Source organism: Phacochoerus africanus, chromosome 10 (genome assembly GCF_016906955.1).
Source record: "Phacochoerus africanus isolate WHEZ1 chromosome 10, ROS_Pafr_v1, whole genome shotgun sequence".
Lineage (NCBI taxonomy): Eukaryota > Metazoa > Chordata > Mammalia > Artiodactyla > Suidae > Phacochoerus > Phacochoerus africanus.
The window spans coordinates 20,179,002-20,198,111 of record NC_062553.1 but is presented as its reverse complement, the minus strand read 5'-3'; the positions used below and the strand labels follow the sequence as shown (position 1 = coordinate 20,198,111).

The following is a 19,110-nucleotide window of genomic DNA, read 5'->3' as shown; positions in this document are numbered from 1 at the left end:
GAACAAAAGGTAAGATCATAGTCAACTTTAGTTAATAGACAGCACTTTATACATGATGATATTTAAGAGTTCAAAAACCAACTTGGAAGGCAACAATAAGAAAAGAAGCAGTTGCTAATTTTAAAAATGTGTGTCTAAGCACAAATCCACAGGCATTCATCTGAGTCTCTTTGTTTTAGAAAGACTGGTAAACTGGGTTATCTTGTTTCCCAGTTAACAGCAGATTAGAAGAGCCAACTGGAAATGGGACTGTGAGAAACTAGAGAACGCTAGAGACACATACATTGAGAGCAGGGGAAAAAAAAAAAAAGATATAAGAACACTACTTTATTAGAAACTCCATTAGGGCAGAAATTGTGTTTACTGTTCTATGCTATATTCCCAGCATCTGGTATAGTGCCAGCAATAAGTAACTGATGAATAACAGAACACTGAATAAACCACAAAAACTAACATTCAGGATCTATATATTTTTTGTAATGACAAATAGTTCTATACACTTCAACAGACTCTGAAGACAAATCAAGAAAAGTAAAAACATTGATGTCTTAATAATGACACTAATTTTTCAAAAAAAAAGGTTAACTGTTTAAAATGATCAGATTATAAAGACAGAAAAAGGATAATATCCAAAATAGTAACAATAAAAAGAATACTGCTGAGTTTAAATTACCTGAAATATTAACTTAAAAGAAATATCATACTCCCTAAATTACACTGGACTAATGAATTGTTAATATAAAATTGGGGCAGTAAAATCCCTCACCTATTCATTATTAATTCTTAGGCAAGAATTAATTTTTACAGTTTAACTTCTTTGAAATGCCATATAAATACTAATGAAAAATAATAACAATGGGTACACGTAGCAATACTATATTCATTCCTTACAAAGTAAACACAGCTAAACTCAAGAGTATCTCAAAATAGTTAGGAAAAACTCACACACTCAGTTCACTATACACAGCATTCTGAAGTTTCTTCTCCCAACCTATATTAAAAAAAAGGAATAAAATACACAAATATATTAGTTTTTAAAATATACATTATAATTAAATTTATCTCACAAAAACTTTAACATCACATTTGTTTGTGAAAGAACTTTATCAACCATCAATTGCAGTGTAAAGGATTATATACTAAGAAATCATTTCCTATATTTTACCAATATCCCTTGGCTGACACTAAGTAGCAAGATCATTTACCATAATTTATTGTTTTGTAAGTAAAACCATGGCACCATTTTCTTAAGATGGGAGGAACATTTCCTTCTTCCACCGCTAAGGTGCTCAACGAAGGCCAAAATCTTTGGCTATTATTGCATTACTGGCACTATGAGGAACGTGCCAAAGGAAGGGCAAGGAATAGCCAGGCACTGCACAAGTATTTTGTGACAACTAACTAGCCAGTGAACTCCTGAACAAGAGAAGCAGGCTATTATTATGAGTCACCAGCCGTCAGAAGAGTTAGCTTGGCTGCTAACTACTAGAATTTATCTGGGTAAGTAAACCACTTAATATTTCAGTTCCCAAGTGCAAAGGCTGCTGAACAGCTTGCGCTAAAAAAATTGGGATTTTCTTCTGTTTTCTTTGAAGGGGCAGAAAAGAGGAGAGAAAAGACGTGTAGATGGAAAAAAAGCCACAAGGAAAGGACAAGTCGTAAGTAAGGAGATTCCTAATACATTTGGGATGTATTCTGACCAGAGTAAATGATATTTAAAACTGATTAATGTAAAGTAGTCATTCCCACAGTGTTCCTGAACTTCTGCAGAGTTTTATTGAAATGTCTGAAAGTTCTAATTCTCCCTCAAAAGAAACCTATCCAGCCACCCTTTCACAATTTTGAGTGAGTAATTAGAAGGCTGTGGATAAATTATTCCTTTAAAATAAAGTATATCCTTATGTTGCTTTAAAGAATTCGAGGGAAAAAAGCAACTTACAAACCTGATATTTTAAAGAATTCCTTAATATCTTCTTTTAGTGATTCAAGTTTAATCTCAGGTCTCTGAAGACTGTCCTAATTTTAGAAAGAGGAAGAAAAGAGGACAGGAAGACAGAGGTCAAAAGTAAGTCATTTGGGGGAGTTCCCGCTGTGGTTCAGCAGAAACAAACCTGACTAGTATCCAAGAGGATGCAAGTTCGATCCCTGGCCTTGCTCAGTGGGTTAGGATCGGGTGTTGCCGTGAGTTGAGGTGTAGGTCGCAGATGCAGCTTGTATCCCACGTTGCTGTGGCTGTGGTGTAGGCTGGCTCCAATTCGACCCCTAGGTTGGGAACTTCCATATGCTATACCTGCGGCCCTGAAAAGAAAAAAGTAAAAAAAAAAAGTCATTTGGGATGATATTTAATGCTAATGAAGTTTTTTAAAAGGCATATTCCAAATGTACATACTATTTTAAAAATTCCATTTGAGGTTCAGACACCTGAGTATCTGAAATAGTTCATACAGAGAAGACTTTTTCACCCACTCTTAAAATACAGCATAAGTGATAGTATAACTTAAAATGTTAAATCTTGGAGCTTATAATAGTTAACATCTTTCTTTAATACTCTTATTTTTATGAATGCTTAACATCTATTTTTCTAACAGGAAAAATACTCAAATTTTAGAAATTCATTCCCTTAATATTATGTTCAACATACATGGCACCTACAAACATCTAATAACCAAAAGCCCTGTTGCATGCATATAACTGGATCTTTGAAGAGTATTATCCTCTTTGGATTGTTACTCTGTAAACCTGCATTTGTTATACGTATTTATGGAAAGTACATAAAGCTACTCATTCACAAATGCTTTTTAAGGTCTCTTTCATCTTCAAGTGCATGCCTTCTATTCTACTTGTTTTTCACACTATAAATTTCACCAAAAATAATACTTTCTCCAACTTCTAATAGCTTCAGTTACCTTCAAAGTGTTGATCTTTCACCTCCTAGCTCTATCAAATTCTAGAAACATATTTCCTAAAAAGGGATTTCTATTAGGGTATCTCATAAGCATTTCAAATCTAAGAAATCAAAAATTGATCTTACCTTCCAGTCACTACCTTTCTCTTTCTCTTCTATTTTTAGTCATTGCCCATGAAACTACCATCCACCAAATCTTCCATGTCAGGAACTTCAGTTATTCTCAATCCTAATCTAACATAAGAATTAGAGGGTCAACCCCCTTCTGGGAAGTTGGCATTGGTTGCAGCAAGGATTTTTTAAAAAATTTCCCTGATCGCCGCATAAAAACAGACCACGCAACTAGACAGCAAAACCAAAATCCCACGGAAAACCTTTACAACAAAACTTGGTGATGAGATAGTCCCCACAAACCTAAATTATAAGCAGTTGGGCATAAACCAACAGCCACAAAATCTCTATGATATTAGCATCTATACAAAAAGAGCAGAGGGGTACCTGATGAATATGAAAAGAGAAGAATCCCAAAATAGCCAGCAAATATTCCCTGGAACATATCAAGAGCTAATTTTAGAATAGGAGCTGACACTGGGAGGGGTTTTATCTAATCCAATATAATGGATGTGGTCTGAAGACCGTGGCACAGTCTAGAACCTATACATTCTTGAAACTGACCAGCCAGGGCTCTCTTTCTCCCTTTCTGAGGAGAACATTTTGATAGAGTAATAAAAATTGAGGATGATAGGGAACCAACTTATTACCTTGAAAACTGACAAATAAATGAAAAGGCATTTATCTAACCTGCCTTTCTTATAGGAACTGTTCCACTGGGTAACCAAATAACATATAAGGAGAAATGTCTCTTTACAAAATATTCCAGATGATAACTAAACTGGATATGATATAATTAGAATATCACCATTTTGCAACTCCTAATCAATTCCAGGTACTGAGCATTAACACTGAAAAAGACAACCGGCTATGAGGTGCTTCTCAATGAAAGAAGACTCCACTGCCAATAGCCGTGGCCAAAGACAGGGCACCTAAGTCTGATCAAGGCCTCTGAAACTTAACTGTCGACTTGTAAGTCATACAAAGGACAGAGGAACATGTTAAACTGCACCATTAGTGTGCAATCAGAAAAGTCTAGGTTGTGAGAAATTCTAAAAGTCAAATGGCCTGGTTCTGCAGCTGATAAATTGTAACAGGAAAAAAAGGGAAGGAGAAAAAAAACCTATAGATCTTATTATTTTTAATATTTTATTATTATTGTTATGCCAGATACTATAAAACTCCTAAAGGAAAACAGAGGCAGAATGCTCTTTGAAATAAATCACAGCAACATTTTGTTTGATCCACCTCCTGGAATAATGACAATAAAAACAAAAATAGGAGTTCCCGTCGTGGTGCAGTGGTTAACGAATCCGACTAGGAACCATGAGGTTGCGGGTTCGGTCCCTGCCCTTGCTCAGTGGGTTAAAGATCCGGCGTTGCCGTGAGCTGTGGTGTAGGTCGCAGACGCGGCTCGGATCCCGCGTTGCTGTGGCTCTGGCGTAGGCCGGTGGCTACAGCTCCGATTCAACCCCTAGCCTGGGAACCTCCATATGCCGCGGGAGCGGCCCAAGAAATAGCAACAACAACAACAACAACAACAACAAAAAGACAAAAGACAAAAAAAAATAAAAATAAAAATAAAAAAATAAATACACCAATGGGACATAATTAAACTCAAAAGCTTTTGCACAGCAAAGGAAACCATTAAAAAAATGAAAAGACAACCCACAAAACAGAAGAAAATCTTTGCAAACAATGCAACTGACAAGGGCCTAATCTCCAAAATATACAAACAACTCATACTACTCACAGAAAAAAAAAACAAGCAACCAAAATGAAAAATGGGCAGCCGACCTAAATAGACGTCCTTCAAAGAAGACATATGGATGGCCAATAGGCACATAAAAAAATGTTCAACATCACTAATTACTAGAGAAATGCAAATCAAAACTACAATGAGGTACCACCTCACATCAGTCAGAGTGGCCACCAAACAACAGAGTGGTCTACAAATAACAAATGCTGGAGAGGGTGTGGAGAAAAGGGAATCCTCCTACATGGTTGGTGGGAATGGAAGTTGGTACAGCCACTACAGAAAACAGTATGAAGGTTCCTCAGAAAACTAAGGATAGAGTTACCATTTGATCCAGCAATCCCAATCTTGTGCATTATCATAAAAAAACTATATTCAAAAAGATACATGCACCCCTATGTTCACTATGGCATACTCACAATAGTCAAGATATGGAAGCACATAATACACATATTACACACAATGGAATATTACTCAGCCATTAAAAAGAATGAAATAATGCCATTTGCAGCAATATAGATGGACCTAGAGATTATCATACTAAGTGGAGTAATTCAAAAAGAGAAAGACAAATACCATATGATATTACTTATATGTGAGATCTAAAATACGACACAAATCAACATACCTACGAAATAAAAACAGACTCACAGACATAGACAACAGACTTGTGGTTGACAATGAGGGGGGATGGTGGAGGGAAGGATTGAGAGTTTGGGATTAGCAGAAGCCAACTGTTACACATAGGTCCTATTGTATAACACAGGGAAACTATATTCAATATCCTGTGATAAACCATAACGAAAAAGAATATATAACTGAGTCAGTTTGATATACAGCAGAAATTAACACAACACTGTAAATTAACTACTTCAATAAAATTTTTAAAAATTTCGTCAAAGTTATTTTAGGCTGTGAAGTCCAATACATTTAATGTTGTGTGATAAAATTTAAGAATGCCCAGGTGGCAGTGGACTAAATGTAAAAGACTGGCACAGAAGGAGTGACTGGAGGTAGAGGTTTTCAGAATATCTATAACAAAAGTTAGGCCTTCTCTTAATCAAAATGCCTTTAGCTCACTCTAAGAGCTGGTAAAGAATATGATCAAAATATAATCTAGCAAGAAAGTATACAGTACATTCCTAGTCATGGCCCTGCATGCATCCTTCACCAATTTATTTATGTTGATATTTCTGACATCTTCCACTTGGCCATCTCCACCCCACCCCCAACCCTGCCAGAACTCCACACACTGACACGTGTGTGCGCGTATCCAGTTTCTCTCTACTTCCACCAGAACAGTCCTAATCCCAAGCAGTGCCACTGGCAATTTTAAATTTCTAAACTTGTTAAGTAAAGGAAACAGTGGCTGAAGTGGCTGAAGTCACGGTTGGGTCAAGAAGCTAAGATGTAAACTAAGAATGGTCAAACCAAGACATAGGAAGGTTTACAAAAAGGGGTCCAAAAATCCTTTAATTTTCTCTAAAGATGCTCCATCCTCCCTGCTTCTCATGATTGCCAATCCTGGGCTTCATTCTTCTGTGCCCGAAGAATCACAAAATGTCAGGGTTATAAGGGACATTTGATAACTGACTTTCCTCTGCAAGTGGTTTTCTAGCTTAGAAACTCTAAGCTAACTTTCCCTACTTTTAGGCAATTCCATCTTTGAACTATGCCATTAGAAAATTCTTCATTATGAACTAAAATTGATTCTCCCTACCATCTGCTACCATCATGTGCCCTTCCCCACTCCAAGGTCACAGAAAAAAATGCCTAATCCCTTTTCTGTGAAAGTTATTTAAATATTGAAAGTTAGCTATTTCGTCTTCCCTGAAAGCTTCTCTTCTCAAGGTCACAAATATATCCAGGTTATCCAAGTTCTCTTCATGGCAGGTTCTGCTTCATACGACAGATTACTCATTCTTGCCTGAGCAAAGTCCAGTCCTACTTGTCCTCTATTACAGTAACTCCCTAACTCCTCTCTACTGCACTCATTCCACTAAACCACTGATTCTCAAACTTTTAAGTCTCAGGACCCTCACTCTTAAAAATTATTAAGCATCCAAGAGTACTTTCATTTATGTAGATTATAGCTACTGTTATTTACAGTATTTACTCTTATAGTAAAGATGTGAAATTAAAAAAAAAAAAAAAAAAGCAGCTCAGTTCGGATTGTAACTCAATTAATCCCCGGAGTGGTTTTCCTCCAGATAATCATCTTATTTCAATATACAGCAGTAGTACCTTATATGTAATTTCCCTTTCCTCAAAAAGAATATTTTTAAATGTAATTCAAGAAATGAAATTTAATAAAATTAATAATTGTTTACTGTTTGATAAAGGACACTCAAATTAAAATGACTTTTTTTAAAAAAAAATTGACTGTGGTGGTGAAGAATACAATGACCATGAGTACAGTTGGGTACTAGCTCCCCGATTTGTGCTAAGACACAAGCAGTTAAATCCATTGCCATTGCTTTTGTACCATCAGTGCAAATGTCAGCACAATGAATTTTTCTTAAAAAGGTCGTTGTATTATATAAAAGAGTTTTGACCTGAAGGGGTCTTAGGGACCACCAAGGGTCTATAGACCGTACTTTGAGAACCATGGCACTAGACTACGAGCTTTGAGAGGACAAGTGTCTTTCTTCTTTGTACCGGCATAATATTTATCACATAGTAAACAGGTTTTGAATGAATGCATTTGCACTAAAGATTCCTTAGACCTACACCTGCAAAACCCCCATGGAAAAGACAAGACGAATAAAATATCCTTGTTATTTTGAAGATAGCCAATAAGAAAGCTAACTCCACTATAAGAAAGAAAATACGTTACATCAGAGGTATCATCCAGTAAGAAAGAAACAATCAATTCTAATGGAAGAATCTAGAAAAGGGGAGCAAAGACTGAGGGGGACAGATTGAGCAGAGGCATGGGAATGCCCCTATGCACTATCAGTTTGTGGAAGAGTGAAAGTTGCAATAGAAGTAGGAAGGAGTGAAGGAGAGGGGAAAGGTTGGACACTCTCCCCATTCCTGTCTATCCTGTTCAACGATGCCTGCCTAGTGTCCTCAAAACCCTCCCATGTCTTCACCCTCCTCAAAATACTTCAATGGCCCCTTCACTGCCTATAAAATAAAGACAGACTCATTCTGGCATTTACAATCCTCTGAAAAATCCTGTTCCACCCAATTTATATAATCTCATCTCTCTAGAAGTGCCATATAACAGAAACCTTCTACTTAGCCTTCTTGCGGTTCCTACATCAGGAATTCACTCCCATCTTCTCACCTTGAGCGCTACTGAAGTCTCCTCCAATGCCAGCGGCTTCCTTTCAGCGCAGTTACACCCTAGAATATGCCTATTCATTTGAATTCTTCTTGCAATAATTAATCGAACACTTCTCAGTTGCTGAATATAAAAGGAAAACCAACACATAGTCCTCCTTCACTCTTGAGGAACTCACAATGTATTAAGTAAGGTAAACAAAAAGCTAAGAGAAGTGTGATTCTTTTTTTAAAAAAGGATATAATACCCTTTTCCACATCAAAAGCAAATATTCTCATTAATATAATTATCTTGGGCTTTGTCTAAATTCTCTCAAGAGCCCATCACCACCACCACAGAAAAGAGGCTCAATTAAAACATGTTGAGTTGGGTATCCTCATGTCTTCCTAATACTTTTGGTTCTTTCTAAAAGTGAGAACCAGATTTGTTTCTATAATTCCAATAGTCCTAGTGGACATGCATTGTAGCCAGGAGTGAGTTTTAGTTTCAAATTGGAAATTTGGGCTCTGCGCAAGCTGACCATGCCTCAATCCTCAATGTGTGTTGTATAATTCAAGTTCCACTCTGATTTCTCTCACCTGAGAATGGATCCCTCACTGGCTTTTTTATTTTTTCTGACATCCCCAGGCTGCCCCACCTCCATGCCAGCACTGGCTGTTTTATGCCCTTTACTCCACATCTTCACTTCTTGACCTCCTTTCATAATATATTTTGTGCCTGAAACATGAAAAATTGATCTTTTCCCTCCCATTTCAACATGGCCTTACCTAGTTCAAGAACCCTGAACACCAAACACAATCAGAGTCACTGAGTTATTAATTTATATATCAACTACAGTAGTTCAATATGGAGCTTCCCCTAGTATATGCCAAATCCCACCCTAGAAAGAAAAAAAAAAGACAGAAGATAATAAGCCCTAATCATGGCATAGGACTTTGAATATTAATATATATTCTATCCATCCATGCCTTACAGGAAAATCTATGTAATTAAATCTATTTCATGTTCATTTCGCTAAAATAAATAATACATAAATGTCCATTTCTCCTCTCATTTTTATGATCCCTAATTCTCTATACATGGTACGTATCTCTGACAATGATGAATAAACACAGTGTTTGAGATCTAGTTTGCTAGGTTTTTGGAAGGGACACTAGCATTGGCAGGATCTGAGGTTCTAGACTCATGACCACATCCTATCAGTTGTATTATTTCTTCTCTCTCTAAAGCCTATCTTCTTTCAGGTTCCTTCCTTTCACAATTCCATTATTTATAAAACAATCTGAACAACAAGACTTATTAAGCACTTAATGGAATGGAAATAACATTTGAGGTTTTATATAACATCCACTTTAAATATAAATAATGCATGATACAAAATAACAATGTTGATCTGGAGCTAGACATCACATTTGGAATTAGGCTATCACTCTGATGGCTAGAGGATGAGTAAATTCAATTTTAAGATGTAGGTTGACTTCATAACTCAGGGAAACTCAGAAATCAAACAACATAACCTTTTTCTAGAAACAAAATTCCATGTTATAATACCAAGATCTTAAATAATTAAACTTCAGTGTACGAAAGAATACATTAAGATAAAGTCAATGTTTAATACTAGAAGGGAAGTGCTAATGGCAGGGGAAAACCTCAAAATCATTTATATTTTCTGTGTGATTTTATTTTTCTAATTAAGTTGGAATAACACTGCTCTAGCACTTTCTGAATATACTGTCAAAATGGAGGTAGTACAGAAAATGCTGGCAGCAGGAAAATGCCCTCATGATTAAAACTTCAAAGGCATGTAACAAAAAAACAGCCAGTTGCTTAAAAGAATGTTATCAAAGCTGATTGTCAAGTTGCCTTTTAAGAGTCAGCTGATTACTATTAAATGTCTTGGCTATTGAATACAAACTAAGGCAAATTGGAGTTCCTGTCGTGGCTCGGTGGTTAACGAACCTGACTAGGAACCATGAGGTTTCGGGTTCGATCCCTGGCCTCGATCTGTGGGTTAAGGATCTGGCAGTGCTGTGAGCTGTGGTGTAGGTCGCAGACACGGCTCAGATCTGGCATTGCTGTGGCTGTGGCGTAGGCTGGCGGCTACAGCTCCGATCAGACCCCTGGCCTGGGAACCTCCATATGCCATGGGTGAGGTCCTAAAAAGACAAAAATAAATAAACAAATTAATTAATTTAATTTAATTTAAGAAATAAAAATAAAATATTGCCAACAGAATACTGAAGAATAAAGTTGGAGGACTGACAACTTCAACTTATTATAAAGCTACCAAAATCAAGACAATGTGGTAATGCTGAAAACAGACAAATAGATCAATGGAATGGAATAGAGACCCAGAAATACCAACACAAAGACAGTCAGCTGATCTTTGACAAAAGAGCAAAGGCAATTCCATGGAGCAAAGAACAGTGTTTTCAACAAATTGTACTAGGACAACTGGGCATCCCCACGCCAAAAAAAAAATCTAGACACAGATGTCATACTCTTCACAAAAAATAAATCAAAATGGATCATAGACCTAAATATAAAACTCAGAGCTGTAAGACTTCTAAAAGATAACATAGGTGAAAATCTAAGTGACTTTGGGTTTGGTGATTAATTCTTAGACACAACACCAAAAGCATGATCCATAAAAGAAAAAAAATGGATAAGTTGGACAATTAAAATTAAAAACTTCTCTGAGAAAGATACTGTTAAGAGAATGAAAAGATTGGCCACAAATTAGGAGAAGATAATTGCAAAGCACATTTTCTGATAAAAGATTTGTACCCAAAGCATGCAACAGACTCTTAAAACTCAACAATAAGAACGCCCCCAAAAAATGAATAAAAGATCCGAATGGACACCTCACCAAAGAAGACATGGCAAATAAACACATGAAAAGATATTCAATATTATATGTTACAAATTAAAGCCAGAGTGAGATATCAGAATACACCTATTAGAATGGCCAAAATCGAAAGCACAGACAACACCAAATGCTGGTGAGAATTGTGAGGCAATGGGAATTTTCATTCAATGCTGGTGAGAATGCAAAATGGTACAGTCACAATGGAAGACAAGTTGTCTGATTTTACCAAAGTCTTACCATTTAATTTGGAAATCATGCGCCTTAATATTTACTCAAATTAGTTGAAAATTTATGTCAACAGAAAAATCTACCCAGCAATATTTATAGCAGTTATATTCATAACTGCCAAACTTGGAAACAATCAAATGTTCTTCAATAGATAGGTGAATATATAAGCAAACTAATACTTCTGCACATTATAATATTATTTAGGGGGGAAAAAACTCTCAAGACATGAAAAGACATACAGTAACATAATGCATATTGCTATGTGAAATAAGGCAGTTTGAAAAAGCTAAATACTATATGATTCCAACTATATGACATTCTTAAAGGCAAAACTATAGAGACAGTAAAAAGCCAAGTGGTTGCCAGGGGTTTGGGAGGATAGGAGGGAGAGATGTGGGTGGGACACAGAGGATTTTTAGGGCAGTGAAACTATTTTCTAAGATGCTGGAGTAGAAGATACATGGTATTTATTATACATTTGTCAAAACCGGTAGACCTGTATAACACAAAGAATAGATCCTGGTGTAAACTGTGAACTTTATCTAACAGCAATATAGCAATACTGACTAGTTCACCAATGGCAACAAGTGTACCATATTCTTGCAAGATGTTAATAATAAAGGAAACTGTATGCAAGGAGAGGAGATGTATGGGAACTCTGTCCCTTCTGCTCAATTGTCTGTAAGCCTAAAACCATTCTTAAAAATAGTCTACTAATTCAAAACAAAACAAAAAACCTTGCCAAAAGAAAATCTGAAATAGAGGCTTCAATGGAGAATTCTTCCAAACATATAAGAAAGAAATCACACGGTTTCATAACATTTTTTGCAGCAAGTAGAAAAAAAGGAGGAAACACTTCCCAACCATTTTATCAGGGCAGCATAACCTTGACATAAAACTTGTCAAAGATATTACAGGAAAGGAAAATTACAGACACATCTTTCTCAAGGACCAAAACCAAGTGGTTGCTAGGGGCTTGGGAGGATAGGAGGGAGAGATGAGTAGGTGGGACTCAGAGATGCAATCCTTCAACACTTATAATTGGAGTTCTAATGCATAGGATATGAAGAGCCAGAACAAGAAACATCATTCCTACCCTAACAACAAGAAAAAGAGGTATAATCTAAAAAAATCACAACTTTTGAACTCACCAGGAAACTGAAGTTTTAAGACAATCAATCATGTGGACTAAATTCCAAATAGTAACAGTGCCATCAAAAACAGACAGGACTTGACTCCAGATTATTTCATATTTGACAAAGCAAAGGAGGAAAAGGAGGCTACCACACTAGCAAAAAAGAAGAAATCAGCTAAAATTGTAACTGTTATAGACCAGATGTGGACTAGCATGTCAGTTTAGAAATACTGAGAGATAAAGCACAATGGAAATTCACATCCTTGCATGCTCCTTTCCATGGTTCTCTATCAGGTGTCCGCACCAAAGCCTGGGGGCAGAAGAGGGAGCCAGAGAGCCCCTTTCTGTGGTAGAGGTGTGCAAGAAAGGACAGCTACTGCTATAAAACAAGCATGCAACCATGCCACCTTGCCCAAACTCTCGTCTCATTTGAGGAAAAGGTCTTACACCTCTAGGGAAGCAATAATTCATTGTTTCTGGGGGTGAGATAGATACAAGAACTGTCTTCCTCATGGAAAGGTAAAAAAACTCTCACAGGCCCAGAATCCTATGTCAGTAAAAAGCAGAGGTAAACCAGCAGTAAGGAAGGGAAGGGATCTCTCTTTCACCCATCATACGCTTGCTACAAGGTAGAGTGAGGCTGCAAAAGCAGAAGAGAAAGGAATATTGTCAAAGACTCCCCCCAAGGCACTTGGACTGAGACAGGACCAGAACAGAGAATGCCTATACCTACTATGAATTTAGAATTGAGTGACACACAACAGACTACTGCTGAGAAAGGGATCAGAGCACAGAGAGAGCTCTTCCTCTGTGGCACAGGCAAGCGAAGACAAATGAAAGACAAATATCTTTTTGTGTGTTTATTTCCCAAGTCTTCTTCAGTGAGGTGTCCATTCGGAGCTTTTATTCATTTTTAATGATGTCATGGAAATACTGAGAAAAATCCTCCAGTACCACAGGGCCATTTCTAAGCGCAAAGTTACAGCAGCACTCTGAATTGAAGCCTGTGGTACACTGAAACTAATGACAGTTAATAACAAAACTCGAACTTGACTCCTGACTGTACTGACTGAAGCCTCTATACTCAAGGACATAGAACACTTGAGCAAAAGTGTCAGTCTACTTGATCTGACATGTATGGCATAGCAACAACAGAATGCTCATGCTTTTCAAGTGCAAATAGAGCACTCAACAAAATAAATAAGATAAATAACAGGAATAGATTACACATATTTTAAAACTCAATTTTTTTACTAAAAATGTTCCCACAAAGAAAACTCCAGGCCCCAACAACATTACTGGGAATTCTACCAAACGTTTAAGGAGGAAATGTTAATTCTACACAAATTCTTCCAGAAAATAGAAGAGAAGGAACTACTTCTCAACTCAATTTGAGAGATCACAATTACCTGATATCAAATCTAGACAAAGATGTTAAAGTAAAACTATAAACTGATAACCTCCATAAAAATACTCACCAAATCTTCAACAAATATTACAAACAGACTCAAGAAATATGTAAGAAGGATAATGCATTGTAACCAAGTGGAATTTATCTCAGGAATGTAAAATTGGTTCAAAATTCAAAACCAATTAATATTATTCATCATATCAACATATTTTTTTAAAAGTCTCATGAGCATTTTCTAGACTCAATAAACATATTTAACAAAATTCAACATCGATTCATAATAAAAATCTCAGAAGACCAGGAGCAGAAGAGAGCTTCTTCAACCTAACAAAAAGCATCTATTCCACACTGCACCGGAAGCACTAGCCAGTGTAACAAGGCAAGAAAAGGAACTAAAAGGCACACAGATTGCAAAGGAAGAAGTAAAACCTCTTTATTCACAAATGATACCTATACTTGGAAAATCCTTAGCAATTTACAAAAAAAACGTACTATAACTAACAAGTAAGTATGATAAGGTCCCAGGATACATGGTAAATATACAAATGTCAATTGTATTTCTATACGCTAACAACAAACAATTGGAAAATGAAATGAGAAAAAAAAAATCAACATTTGTAATAGTATCAAAAACCATGAAATACTTAGGGGAAGAATCTTAACAAAATATGAGCAGTATTTGTTACTGAACTATAGAACACTGACAAGAGAAAATAAAGATATAAATAAATGAAGAAATAAAACATGTTCATGGACCAGAAAATTCAATATCAAGATAAATTCTCCCCCAATTGATCTACAGATTCAACATAACCCCAATCCAAATTTTGGTTTTTGATTCTAAAATGTATATGGCAAAGCAAAGAACCTAGAGTAGCCAAAACAATTTTGAAAAAAAGATCAAAGTTGAAGGACTAATTACCTGATTTCAAGACTTAACATAGTTACCAAAATCAAAATAGTGTAGTATTTACATAGTAATAGACAAATAGATCAATGGGACAGAATAGTCAGAAATAGTTGTGTGTGTGTGTGTGTGTGTGTGTGCATGCGTGCGCACGCGCGCAGGCATGCATGCACTAAATCAATTTTAAGCAAAGGTGCCAAGAAAATTAGTGGAGAAAGTATAGATTTGTCAAAAAAAATAAGTACTAGAAGCAGGTATAGTATTGGACATCCACATGCCAAAAAAAAAAAAAAAAAAGCTTTACATCATATACAAAAATTGACTTTAAAATGGATCACAGATATAAATGTAAAGGTAAAACTATAAAACTTCTAGAACAAAACATGGGAGAAACTTTTTGAGACCTTTGAGGAGACAAAGATTCTTAGGTATAGCACAAAAAGCACAAATCATAAAATGTGTAAAAATTTACAACATCAAAATTTAAAATTTCTTCTCTTTAAAAGACCTAGTTAAGAAAAATGAAAAGATAAGCTATGGACTGGGAGAAAATATTCATGAGATACATATCTGATAAGGGACTTGTGTCATATATAAAGAATCCTTACAATTCAACAACATGGGAACAAACACAATTTTTTAATGGGCAAAAGATTTGAACAGACTACTTCACGAAAGGAGATATAAACATATGATAAGATGCTCAATATCTTTTGTCATTAGGCAAATGCAATTAATGCCACAAAGGTTATTAATAAATACAAATTAATTAAAAAAAACTGACATCAAGCACCAGCAAGGATGAGGAGCAACTGAAACTCTCATAATTGCTGGTGGAAATTTAAAATGATACAGCCACTTTGGAAAAGTTCAGCAGATTCTTATATATGACACACATCTCAGCAATTTCACTCCTAGGTATTTAACCAAGAGAAAAGAAAACAAATAATAATAACAACTAAACCAGAAAGCATATATCAGGTTTACTCGTAATCTCTATAAACAGAAACAATGCATAACTCTAACCAAAAATGCCCAGCAACCAATGAATAGATAAACAAATCAAAGTATATCCAGGCAGTGAACTATTACTCAACAATAAAAAGGAACATAACTACTGAAGTACGAACTATATGAATGCATCTCAAAAGCATTATGTAAAATGACAGAAACCAGGCATAAGAATTTATATACTATATGATTCCACTGATGACATTCACAAAAAGGGCAAAGATCTCCTGATCGATCTCTGCGTCTAAAGAACCTAGCACGAAAAAACAAAAAACAAAAAACAACTCAATAAATGCTGGGTGGATAGTTAGAGGGGAACCTTTGCAGGGGGGATAGAGTGCAAGAAGGTTATAGAGGCAAAGGCCAAAAGGCATTTGGGGCCCAAACCCTCCTACAGGATGGAAAAGGGGAAGGAAGGTATAGTCCAACCTAATTCTACTGACTCCAGCAGCTTAAAAAATTAGATCCTGAAAGGACTGCAATACGAATGAAGAGCATCAGCATTTCTCTGCTCTGAAGAAAGGCGTGATGTGCCCCACCCTTTTAAAAAAAAAATATTACCCTACACCCAAAGCTGAGCAAGTGGAGCTTACACCTGGAAGGGAGGTCTTCCGTGCCCAGAACAGAGCTGGAGAGACCCATCTCGGGCTTAGGGCAGAGGGGTGCAAAAGGAGCTAAGGCATCGCCGCGGCCCCGCGGGTCGCCATCCCTTCCCACTCAGCCTCACTTACCCAGGCCTGCCGTTCCAACTGAGCATACAAATTGGAGTCCTTGAGCTTTTGGACTATCTGGGCAATAATGAGAGACAGATCCGACTCCTCCTGCAGCATCTCCCCTGTCCTAGCCCGCCAGGCAGCGGGGGCAGGCCGCCGGCGCGGAGACAACAGGCTCCGAACGGGGTCCCGCTCGGGGCCAGTGACACTTCTCGGGGACCTTATTTCGCTGGGACTCCTCCAGCGGGCGTTACCAGGCAACTACCGGGCTGTGCGTCCGTTCCTCTCTGGTCCCCTCCGCAATTGGCGGCCCCAGCACCTGCGTTCCGCTGGCAGAAAAAGACCTGCGGGGTTGGGGGAGGGGAGTAGCTTTTCATTCCATTGTTCCTGCAAGAGGAGCCCTTTCCACACAGGGCTTCTGATGCACTAGGGGAAATCAGAAAGTTGTCAGTTTTTGTGTTTTATTATAAAGGATCAATCCTCTTTTGCCTTCCAAGCTCTTCAGAAACAGGGGCGTGCACATGATGACATAGCAAATGACTTCCAAGAATTAAGAGGTTCTGACAATAGCTTTGTGAACTTGGGGCAGGTACTTAGATTCCAGAACTCAGTTTCCACCTCAGTAAAATGATACCCGGTTAACAAGATGCTGGGATGATTGGCTGGGGTAACAATAGCGAAGGTGCCCAGCACTGTACCTAGCACTCCATTGGATTTCTCCTTCTGCTCCTATGCTCTGGGCCTTAAGCCAGGAATAAATAAAGTAACATCTTCTCATCTAACACCTATAACATAACCAAGAAGGATTTATTAATAGGTTTTCTGTGAAGCATTGGCAATTCAAGAAGAGTTAATTCATTGTCCCAGTCTTCAAGTTCTGCACCATCTAGAGTCCTCTTCTTCCAGGCATTCATTCATTCAATCAAAACTCAACTCGAAATTCATTCAGCTTTCAACTTATTCAGCATTTACATCAAGAACCTATGTGGGCACAATGGTAACTAAAACATGGTTCTAGACATCAAGGAAACGTAGCAAAAAAAAGTTTAGGAGAACTAGAAGTAGCCGATTTAATTAATTGAATGATGTTCCAAAGGGTCGCAAGTAAAAGGCCTGTGGAATAATCCATGCATTAGAATATCCTCACCAAAATCATCAAGAATTAATTTCAGATGTGCACATGCATATGTTTTAAGCAGAACAAATGTAAGATTCCAAGAAAACAGACCAAGATTGCTGCAAAAACTACCCTGGTCTAACTATGTTAAACATTTTTTTTTAACTCAGTGAACTTTATTCCATTTATAGTTGTACTATGATTATCACAGTTTTATAGCATTTCCATTCCAAACCCCCAGCCCATCCTTCCCACACCCCAACTGGTCTGCTTTGGAAACCGAAGGTTTTCAAAGTCTGTGAGTCAGTATCTGTTCTGCGAAGAAATTCATTGTATCCTTTTTTGAGATTCCACATATAAGTGATAGCATATGACACTGGTGTCTCACTCTCTGATTATCTTCACTTAGCATGATAATTTCTAGGTCCATCCATGTTGCTGCAAGCACCATTGTTTCTTTCCTTTTTATGACTGAGTAATATTCCATTGTGCATACATACCACATCTTCTTTATTCACTCCTCTGTCAGTGGTGACTACGTTAAACTTTAATGTGATTAAGAGTCGCAAAAGATCTTCTGATTCAATAGGCCTCAGATGGGATCTGCTAATATGCATTTCTGGCAAGCTCCCAAGAGATGATGCCCTTGGTCACCCAAGGACTACATTCTAAATAGCAAAGGACTAGAACAGGTAAACACAGAGATTCAAAGGGCCTGGACCTCTGGCAGCCATGCACAGTACCCTGGCCTTCACATCACCACCGTTCAGAATGTTGTGATGGTAAATACAGATTCCAATTTGGTGAGGTTTTTTTTTTTTTTTAATTAGAACATCTTTGGAAAGAGTTGGACAGGAAAAGAACAAAGTACTTAAGGCAATTATGACACACTCTAAAAAACATGTAGTTTGGCTACAAAACATTCTCCAGCAGCTCAGAATATCTCACACTTGTAGATGAGTACATTTCCTTAACTCTATAGTCTCTCTATCCCAATACCCTGTCCATTCAGGAGTCTCCAGCACAAAGGTCACTTTGAACAAAAGAAGATGACTCTGGAGACAGATCTTTTGAGATTGGAAGGGGTGAAGTGATGAATAACTGAAGAGATAAGGGTGCTTAGGTCAAGAAGGGTCATAAAGTATGGAAGGGAAAGAAATGAAACTGCGGACCAGAAGTGAACCCACGCTGACAGATGAATAGCCAAAAGGGGCCTAAATCATCGGAGTAGTTAAAATTCTATAAGCAGAGACAGAAGCAAATAGATGTAGAAGGAAGTATCCTCAAAATTGTCTCAAATTCAGAGCAGAGGTCCTCTGGGCCAGTATGCGTATGGCTCTGTGCCCAATCTTGACTTTCTCCGACCTTCTCTTCTTTGATTTATTTTATATACAATGTAGCATCACTATGGGTGAGAGGATGTATTCGAAAGTCACTGACCAGTGGCCTTACAGGGGCAAAGATGTGGACCACATCAAAAACAGTCTAACACAAAAGTAAGACATGGGAATGCCTGTTGTGGCTCACTGGTAACAAATCCTACTAGTATCCATGAGGAAGCAGGTTCGATCCCTGGCCTCCCTCAGTGGGTTAAGGATCCGGCATTGCAGTGAGCTGTGGTGTAGGTCGCAGAAACAACACGGATCCCAGGTTGCTGT

At 37.4% G+C, this 19,110-nt stretch overlaps 1 protein-coding gene across 3 annotated transcripts in view; it reads right to left on the bottom strand.

Moving 5' to 3' along the window:
• Positions 1-16,578, bottom strand: part of TBC1D19 (TBC1 domain family member 19) — a 120,776-nt gene extending 104,198 nt beyond the window's left edge. For 2 of the 3 annotated variants that reach the window (XM_047798790.1, XM_047798791.1), the window contains exons 1-3: positions 16,354-16,578; positions 1,944-2,016; positions 946-991 (exon numbers count right to left, since the gene is read on the bottom strand). In XM_047798790.1, coding sequence (XP_047654746.1) covers positions 946-991; positions 1,944-2,016; positions 16,354-16,452 — 218 coding nt within the window. In that variant the 5' untranslated portion in view covers positions 16,453-16,578. The remainder of the gene's footprint in view (positions 1-945; positions 992-1,943; positions 2,017-16,353) is intronic. The other variant, XM_047798792.1, reaches the window with a different exon arrangement.
• Positions 16,579-19,110: the final 2,532 nt, after the last annotated feature.